Here is a 9,554-nt window from a genome sequence, read left to right on the forward strand (position 1 = left end):
GGTGAGAAGAGAATGGTAAGTCCAAGGATGACCCCTGGATTTCATTCCTGGGTGAGTGAGGCTCATGCTACCCTGGAAGTCATAGTGCAGAAAGGAAGAGGAGAGGGTTTGGAGGGAAAGATCATGATTTTTCAGACATGCTGATTTTTAGCTGCCTATTGTTCAAGATGGCCAAAAAGCAGTTGAATATATTCAAGATTGGAGATCAATGAGACAGATAAGTAGACTTGAGAATCATCAGCATAGATAATAACTGAATCCATGGGAACTGATTTTACCAAATGAAATAGAGAAGAGGACCCAAGACCAGACACTCCTGAGAAACACCCATAATGGATGTGACCTAGATAAAGGTCCATCAAAAATCTGAGAAGGAACAGCCTGATTGGAAGAAGCAGGAAAGAGCAATGTCATAAAACCTAAGGGGAAAAGGGTGATGGGCAGTACCAAAGTACCAGAGAGGTCAAAAAGGTTAAGGGTTGAGAAATGAATGTTGGCAGCTGAGACCTTCAGTAACTGAGAACAGTTTTGTCAAATGAAGACAAAAATCAGATTTTAAAGAGTTAAGAGAATGAGAGGAAAAGTGGAGGCATCTATCCTACAGATGTATTTTCAGGAGTTTAGCCACAAAAGCGAGGGGAGATAAATGAGGGGGTTTCAAGGATGAAGGCACTGTTGTCATTTTGGTAGGCAGTAGGGAAAGAAAAAAAGAGGCTGAAAATAAGGGGGAAAGTGGGAATAGTAAGTAGGGCAATCTGCTCACGGAGACAAGTGGAGTGGGATCACTTGTGCCTGCAGAGAACTAGCTCTGGGAGTGTCCCACCATCTCTAGGATTCCAGCCAAAATTCATTTTTCCCTGACCCTCTCACTAGTCCCAGATCATTGCCATCCCTGTAGCTTTCCAAATAAAGATGCCCTTCCCTGACCCCACTCCGCTCCTTGGCATGGGAATTCCTAGTCAGAGCAGGGGCTGTCTTTGAATCTGTATTTGTATTCTCAGTGCTTGGCACACAGTGGGCACTTATGGCCCATAGTTGGAACAGTAGTTTGCTGAGAAGCTGCCCTCAAAGTTTCCTTCAGTGTTTGCCACTGGGTCTCTTTGTACTCCAGCACAAAGCTTCCCCCGCAGATCTGGGCTGCCTTTCCCTCACAAATGGGGCTCTCAGAAGGCAGACACCAAGTCTATCCCACATATTGGGGGCTTCCTGGGGAAAAGTGGCCTTTCCCTCCTAGCAGGGGCTATCACTTCAGCAAATATGGGTCTGTCTTCCAGTCACATCTGAGGCTCCTGAAAGGATGCTCTCAGAGAACAGAACTCTGGTCTACACCTCTGAGTGCGAACACAAAATCCCAAAGTGCAGAAGCTACTTCCCCATCAACTCCTTTCTAGGACTCCAGGAGAGCATCTGGATCCAGTTTTCCAGGTCAGGGTCGTGGCAAGCCTCAGGTAAGGGGCAAGAGGAGGAAGCTGAACAATTTTTAAAAAGAGTAATAATGAAATAAACAAAACACCAACACAAATGTTCCGGGGCGGTTTCAACCAGATCAATTTCAAAACTGGGCGTCAGAAGTAGGAGGCGCAAGTAGCATGCGTCCCTGGCAACCAGGAGCAGCTGTTGCTAAGGGGCGTGCCTTTTGCCCACATTCAAGATGGAGTGGCGACAGCGTCATAACAGGAACAGCTTTCCCCAACGAGCCTGTAGGCTAGCGTCTGGCAAAGGTCATCCTTGGGGTCCAGGCCCCAGAGCCCCCACCTCTCTGGAGAGGATTTAAATAAAAGGCAGTATCTCTGTTAATATCCAAGCTATTTGAAGCCTCCTTTAGACCTAAAGCATGGGCGACGATGATGCTGCCAGTAGCCAACATGGCTGGAGCACCGTTTCCTGCACCGCCCCGTGCCAAGATGGTGGTACTTCCGGTCCTGGGCGGCCCGCAGGGAAGATGGCGGAGAAGCGACGGCCCACGGCGCCGGTGGCCGGGACTTCGGAGGCTCGGCGGGCGAGCCCGGCACGGGGCCTGGCTACCGAAAGCGAGGAGGAGTTCCTGCGGCAGGCCGGGGTGACGGCTATGCTTCGCGCGGCGCTGCTCAAGGTGCTGGAAGCGCGACCCGATGAGCCGCTCCCCTTCCTGGCGCACTACTTCGACAACCTGGGCCTGCGCTCGCCCGCCAACGGCGGCGCCGGGGAGCCTCCGGGCCTGCTTCTCCTGCAGCAGCAGCGCATCGGCCGCGCTTTGTGGCACCTACGCCTGGCTCACCACTCCCAGAGGTGCGGGGGGCCGGGTCGGGCGGGCCAGCCGACCGACGGACCCACCAGACAGCTGGGCCGCATCCTTCGTAAACTACAAGTCCCAGCGTCCTTCGTGCGCCGCGGGGCATGCTGGGAATCGTAGTCTCTGACATAGACATGTACACACTCCTTCACCACCACCCTCATTCGGGTGTGGGCGGCGCACTGCATGTTGGGCCTTGTAGTCTTCTGCCGAGGCGTGGCGATCCACCTTAAGACTCCCAGACTAAATTTAGAAGCTAGAACCTAAGATTTCAAAACCGGGAGGCACCTTGCTAGCCTATTTTAGTCTAAGCCTTTCGTTGTGCGTGGGACTTCCAGCGAGGGTCTCATGTTACAGAAGGGCCCCAGAAAAAAGAGGTGGGGAGTAGTATGGAAGTGGGGGAAGGGAATCCTCGGGGGAACAGCCAGGCTCTAGCCCGAGCGATCATTTCCCCACTCCAGGACTACTCCGTTTTCTCCTATCCTATATGTAACAGAGATAGATTTGCCTTGCCCCCGATTAATACGAGTAACTTTCCATTCAGTGCCTCAGGTAGGTCCCCCCTACTCCCACCACTTTCGTTTTTCTCCATCTGTGAAACCACAGAATTGAACGCGGGTGGTCGGGAGCGGGCTGTGCGGGCTCCGCAGACTTGGGCCTGGAGGACTTGAGTGACTACTAGGAGCCGCCAGCAGGCGGCGCAGCCGGAGACTCCCCGGTCTGAGCCCGCTCCCTGTTGTGACTCCCGCGCTTTGGGCGGTGCTAGAACCAGCAGCCAGGTGGGGCTCCAGGCCTAGGGGCTTCTCCCAGACCGCGCTGAATACCAGGCCTCTGAGAACCTTCTTTTTTTTTTGAACAGTTTGCCCCTAAAACCAGGAAGGTAATTTTGCGCCCAGGAAGAAAGTCCAGTTTTTATTATTGCCCTTTTATTATTTTATGGTCTAATCAGTTTTGTATTCTGGAACAGCCTTACACCCGGCGATCTGGCAGATGGCCAGTCCCTTTAAGCTTGCTGGGGAGGAGCAGGCCCTGGGCGCCCCCTCCCCCCATGGGTCTGGATCCCCTCGAGTTTCTCCAGAGAACAGCTGGCCAGCCTTTTGGTGGCCCACAGGCCCAATCCCCACCTCCTGCTGTGCTGGGCCCCGAGGTCCCCCTAGCCCGCCCTCCTTGCCTTTCCTCCCTTCCTTATCCAGACTAGAAGGGGGGGGGGCAGTGAGGAGCATTTCCACAGCGCCCCCTCCCCACTCCCTCAGCACACATAAGGTGGGGTCAGACAGTGGGAAAAGGCACAGACCTGAGTTCTAATCTCCGCTTGCCCCTGACTTGCTGTGTAATCTTGAACAAACCTGTTCCCATTTCTGAGCTTCTGGTCTTTGAACTGAGGTCCCTTCCAGGTGTGATGCTCAACATTTATCAAGCATATTCTATATGTGCTTTGCAAGGAAGTGTACTAGGCAGGACAATACAGAAAGACAATGACTCTAGTCCTGACTCCCAGGGGCTCTGGGAGGGGTCAGGAGGAAGCACCAAGTAGGGAGATTTCATGAGCAAAGGTAAATTTAACATTAGGAATGGAGGGGACAAAGGAAAAACCAGACAAAGTGCTTTAGTAATAGGGAGAGGATCTTGGGGAGGCAGGAAACTAGGGAAAGAAATGACCCTCGTGTATGATAGGCCGCCAGAGCAAAATCCCAGGAGCTGGAGAACCAAGTTCTGAGAACAGCTGGTAGCCCAGGTCCAGTTAACTGGGAATGCAGCGGGGGCATTTTATAAATTAGAGCCGGAAAGGTCTGGAGCTACATCCCAGAGAGTGCTAGGTTAGGGAGCTTAGAGTTTATTCTCCAAGCAATAGGGAGCCATAAGGGGAGTACTAGAAGGCAACTACTGCCTTGGGATTGAAGAGGCGAGAGCCTGGAGGCTGCACGCTGTTGAAGTGGTCCAAGTAAAGGGTGTTGAGGGGTCGAGCTGAACTAGTGGCCCCCAAGTAAAGGAAGAGATGTCATGGAATTGCTGAGTATCAATGCCTGATGGCTCAGGAGCTTTGGGAGAAGGCAGAGGCACAGATCCCGTCCAGGCTTTTGAATCCGGGTCACTGAAAGAATGCTGGGACATGGTGAGGAGGTTTAGGGATAGAGGAAAAAGCAGCCAGTCTAGACTCAAAGGCTGAGGGTTCAAATCCTGTCACTTAAGTTACTAGTGATTTTAGAAGTCACTTCTGTCTTGGGAGTGCAACTTCCCTGATCCCTTTTAGCTGTAAATCTGTGGTCTCCTGAGTAGTTCAGTTTTTAGGATGTTTGATACACTAAAAGGCCATTCAAGTGGAGAAACGTGGGACTGTGCAGGGAAGAGCTGATAACTAAATATAGACTTACTAGTCATGCATGGGCAAGGAAGGGATGGTGAATGGGAGGAGATTACTGAATAGAGAGTGGGGGAAAGATAGCAATGAAAATAAGATTTTAAATAGAAGTATCTTTGAGGCTAAAAAAAGAGAGGAACTGCTGTTATTTAGAGGTCTCAGATTCTAATTGCATCACTTTGTGATTGCATCTTTTTTCTACCTCCTCCCACCAATCTCGTGATTTTCCCTTACCTTCAGGCTCTTTGTGAGCAAAGAAAATGCTGTGGCAGGGAATCCTCAGCCCTTTTTTGGTCCAAAAGAACTCTGGGAGGGAGACATGGGAAGATGGCAGAGGTGGATGTTGGGAGCAAATAGAGGTGCACAGGGCCCCACCTCCACTGGCTGCCACCAGCCCTTTTTTGCTTTCTCAAGTTGGGGCAGCTTAGCCAAATTGAGGAGAGGAATCCCCAGGGGCAAAGACAAAGAGTGGTGGATTGTGAGCCTCCTGTCCCAGTTGGCTGGCTAGAGGCCCTGCAATCTGAGCAGACCACAGGACCCCTGGGGCAGCCCCTGCATTAAGGTAGGACCGAGTCTTGAACTGGGGGTGCTCTCAGCCTGAAGGGGAACAGAGGACATGCAAGAACATGACACCTTAAAAAACAAAACACAACCCATTGGCTGGCACAGGAGGAACTCCAGGGCTCTCCTGAGTGCTGACGAAGGGTGGTGCACCCTGGGGGGACACGGGTGGCTGGGCTGGTCTGCAGCAGCTCCCAGGAGGAAGAGTGGGGGGTTCTGGACCAGACACAGAGTCCAGGGGGCTCTGGCACAGAGGGAGGCAGGAGGGCAAGAGTCACACATGGTTCTTCCCATCCCACAGGACGGCCTTCAACAACAACGTCAGCGTGGCCTACGAGTGCCTGAGTGCCAGCGGCCGGAAGAAGAGGCCGGGCCTTGACGGACGCACCTACAGCGAGCTGCTGAAGCGCATCTGCAGAGACGGGGAGGCCCCCGAGGAGATCGTGTCCCCCCTCCTGCGGAAGATCCAGTGCCGGGACCACGAGGCCGTCCCCTTTGACATCTTCCGCTACGGCATGCTCACCTGCTTTGTGCTTCTGGAGTTCGTGTCCCGGGCAGATGCGCTCTACGAGGTCCTGGATGACTCGGGACAGGCTGACCGCCGAGTGTGCCAGGCGGTGCTAGACACCCTGGAGGGGGCCCTGTTGGCGGGGGACTTTGAAGCTCCCAGCCGCTACCTGGAGGCCGGCTCTCAGCTGGGCCCCGACTGCCTCGCCCTGGCCATGGACCGGGCCCTGCTGGCCCGCAAGCCCAACTCGTCCATGCTGAGGGACGAGTTCCTAGAGAAAGCTGCTACCCTGTTTATTGCCAAGGTTAGGCCCGTGGGCTAACCCAAAGCTGCCAAACCTTTCAGGGAACAACCTGGCCCAAGATACGGGTTGGGACAGTGGGCACCAATGGGCAAGGCTACCCCATCCTTCCTCTTGGCCCCTGCCTCCACTCTGTCTTCAGATACCTCATTCCTTTCCCTGACCCCCTGCTGGGAAAGGCCCTCTGGCTGGCTTGGGAATTCCTAGGAGGAAGGGACGGGGCCTGGGCTGCTGGCAGCTCAGATTGCTCAGGTTCTCCCAAAAGAAAGTGCCATGGCATACTGGGAATGCCAGGAAACCTGACAGACTCAAGATCAACTCTTTCTCAGCCTCACTTCTCCTTGCGGACTGCCTTTGGGGAGATAGCACCCTCTCTCTAGTTTTCCATCCCAGCCCCTGAAAAGCCTCCCCCCAGGCAAGAAGCAGAGTCCAGGTAGTTTGCCATAGGGAAGAGGGGTCCGGTCCTGAGGTTACTTTCTGGGTTGAAATTGGGAAATAGAACTCCCCAATCTGCCCATCACTCCATACAGCTCAGCACTGAGGCCTGATTTTCCCCAGCTTCCACCTGTGGCTTTCCCCTGCCTCCTCTCTGCTCCTTGGGTTGGGGCTCCCATTTGTTCCACGCTTCCATCTTCACTCAAAGTAATAAATTCTTTGTAACCTCTGTCCACGACTGTCTCTGTGGATGAGTCAAGGCAGCTTTTCCTGTCCACCTTCAGTGTCAGCTGGTTGGGACAGAAGCATCCTGTCCCCATCTTCCTTAAGCAGACATCGCTCGGTCCCAGGCAGGGCCTTTTAGCAGGCCCGTAATTCCTCGAACTCCATCCTCTGACCTGAGGTGAGAAATGCTGACTTGGGCCCCCTACACAAGGTGACGTTAACTCATGCTTTGTGCTGGCTGAGAGAATGGCTGAGAGGGGGCCCAGACCACTAGCCTTCCTCAGCTCTCTCCTCCTCAGACACCTGTGTTCAACCATGGAAGCTGAGAGCAAGTGGGGCTTGAGAGTCTGGGATCCACCAGCCCTCCCCTCTCATGACCCCTGAGCTCCTGGAGAAAGCCATGAAATGGTAGCAACATAACAGATTCATGTTTGACCTTTGCTGGGCCCTTGGTCCCCAGGCCACCAGGAGCCAGGTGTCCCACACTGCCCGTACTCATAGGTAGGGAGTCTGAGACGACCTCACCTCCCATCGGCAGGGGCTGGGAGCTCCCTCATCACTCTACCTCCTCGGTCCCCATTCCCTCCATCCCTCCTGTCCCCAAAGGAGGCTAATCCTGCCACCTGTTCCCCAGTTCCCAGTCTCCTCCCGCCTCCAGTAATCCTACTCCATGAAGGCCATCTCTTCTCCAGTGGGAGCACGTGCTTAGTTCTACCCTAGCCATCATAACAAAACTCTCCATCAGCCCTTACAGCTCTACAGTCTGTGGGAGCTGAGGACCCCGGGGTCAGAGATGTGACCAGCTTCTCATGCCCATTTCCCATTCCCATTTCCATCTGTTAAACCAGCAACTCGCTGTGTAGGGAAAGCCTGATCCAGCAAAAAAAAAAAACAAAAAAACCCTCAAAAACATCCAAATGGGGCTCACTGAAGGATAGCCACAACCAGCCCAGAATGGGGACAGACTTAAACAGCGGGCTGCTCTAGATAAGGGACATGGGCTTTCACAAAGAATCTGGTTTTCAGCTTTATTGATATTTATTGGTAAACATGGTATTTACATCATCCCCTTTTCCAAATGCATTTCCCTGCCTTCATCCCCACCTTCAATAAGCCAACCCTTGCAACACAGAATAAAAAAAGGCCATGCAGAACAGCCTCTCAAAGCTAACCAAGCTGTCAGCCTAGGGTGCAGACAGGCAGGTACCATGTGCAGCCATAGTCCTCCCCCTCTACACAAAGCACGAAAGGTGGTTTTCTGAGCACGCTGGTCAATCCAGGCCATTTTGGTGGGACAGATAGTACGGAGAAAGACTCCAGCTTTGATGTTCGCTGGTGAAGAGCATTTTTTCCCCAAAAAATGCATAACTTGTTGATCAAAGACAAGGATTGTTGGATTCAAGTTGGGACACCTGGCCTTGGGCTACTCCTGTGTTTTAGGAAAATCATGTTAGCAGTTGGATGGAGCATAGGTTGGAGACCTGCAGTTAGGAGGTCATGGATGATTTAGGGGAGTAGAATAGAGCAATGGTGTGGGATGATGGTGGGTGGTGTGGGAAATTCCGTCCAGGTGAAAACAAGATCTGGCAACTGAATGAACAAATGGTGTGAGGGAGAGTGAAGAGTGGATGATGCCAGTGTTGTAAACATGGGTGAGGGGAAGGTGCTGACACTCTCAACAGCAGGGAAGAGGGCAGTTTAGGAGCAAATTGAAACCTGTTACATTTAATATCTTTTCTTGAGCCTTGTTTTTAATTTCTTTTTGTAGGCCTGTTTTTCTTTTTTTAATTAATCTTTTTTCATACTGCTTTATGAATCATGCTGAGAGAAAAATTAGAACAAGAGGGGGAAATCATGGGAGAGAACAAAAAACAACAAAAAAAGAATGAACATATAATGTTGGAATCTTTACAAACAGCTAACTAATTAGATTTGATCTAATCTTACAAGAAGATGTTTTGGGCCAGAACCTGAAACAAGGTACTAAGTAGAACTACTCAATACAAGGCTTGTGTTCACACCTTTACTCATTGGAGTTCACAAGTATGGGAGTTTCACAAAGTAAACTTTGTAACTTTATGAGTTCACACCTCCCTTGAAGCTCTTTGGGCCAGAGAGCACTATGGGAGAAAACCCACAATCCCTCTCTTGAAGGAGCATAAATAGAGCTTCAATGGGCCAGTCAAAGAAGTTTTTCAGAGTGAAGAAGCTACAAGTCGAGATTTCAGCGGAATTACGCCAGAAGCCCTCTCTCTGAGGCAAGGCAGAATATTTTCCACTTGGCTAGCTGGTGGCAGAAGAAGAGTTTTCAGAAGAAGAAGCTACGAGTCGAGAGTTCAGTGGACAACCAGATTCATCTTCATCTCACACCACTGTGGTAGGTGGCCGGGCTCCTGCACTTCCCCCACTGAGACCAAGCTGGTCTGAAAGACTCAGCAGAAAGCTAGCCGAACCCCAAGAGAAGGAGACAAGAGATTCATTCCATCTCTGTGCTGGTTGGAGGCTGAAGAAAGCAGAAGCAGAGGCTAAAGGACAGAATCTTTGGATTTGGCGACATTCGGAGGGAGCTCTTGGAACCAAGCAGAGAGATAGACCTCTAAGGTAACCGGGCTATATTGGAGATAATAAAAGATCTGAACTTTTATCACCTGGCTGCGTTTTGAGAAGAACAGATCACCACAATATAATGAGTTGATTTACATTCAATCTCCATAGGATGCAGATGACATTTTCTTTCCAAAATCTATTGGGATTGCCTTAGATTTGTTTTTGATTTTGTTTTTTTAAATAACTTTTTGACAGAATTCATGCCAGGGTAATTTTTTACGACATTATCCCTTGCACTTACTTGTTCCGATTTTTCCCCTCCCTCCACTCCCTCCCCTAAATGGCA

General features: G+C 51.4%; 1 protein-coding gene across 1 annotated transcript; it reads left to right on the forward strand.

Annotated features, from left to right (window-relative positions):
• Positions 1 to 409: 409 nt before the first annotated feature.
• On the forward strand, positions 410 to 6,667 carry TPGS1 (tubulin polyglutamylase complex subunit 1). The gene is made up of 2 exons (XM_051972429.1): positions 410 to 2,268; positions 5,494 to 6,667. The coding sequence occupies exons 1-2, from the start codon at positions 1,835 to 1,837 to the stop codon at positions 6,020 to 6,022; spliced, it is 963 nt and encodes a 320-aa protein (XP_051828389.1). The 5' UTR covers positions 410 to 1,834; the 3' UTR covers positions 6,023 to 6,667.
• The last annotated feature ends 2,887 nt before the right edge of the window (positions 6,668 to 9,554 follow it).

This window comes from Antechinus flavipes, chromosome 1 (genome assembly GCF_016432865.1).
Source record: "Antechinus flavipes isolate AdamAnt ecotype Samford, QLD, Australia chromosome 1, AdamAnt_v2, whole genome shotgun sequence".
NCBI classification, from domain to species: domain Eukaryota; kingdom Metazoa; phylum Chordata; class Mammalia; order Dasyuromorphia; family Dasyuridae; genus Antechinus; species Antechinus flavipes.

Coding starts and splice junctions, on each gene's coding strand:
- TPGS1 (XM_051972429.1), top strand. CDS start 1,835: ATGGGCGACGATGATGCTGCCAGTAGCCAACATGGCTGGAGCACCGTT. Junction 2,269..5,493: donor CTGGCTCACCACTCCCAGAG/GTGCGGGGGGCC, acceptor CCCATCCCACAG/GACGGCCTTCAACAACAACG.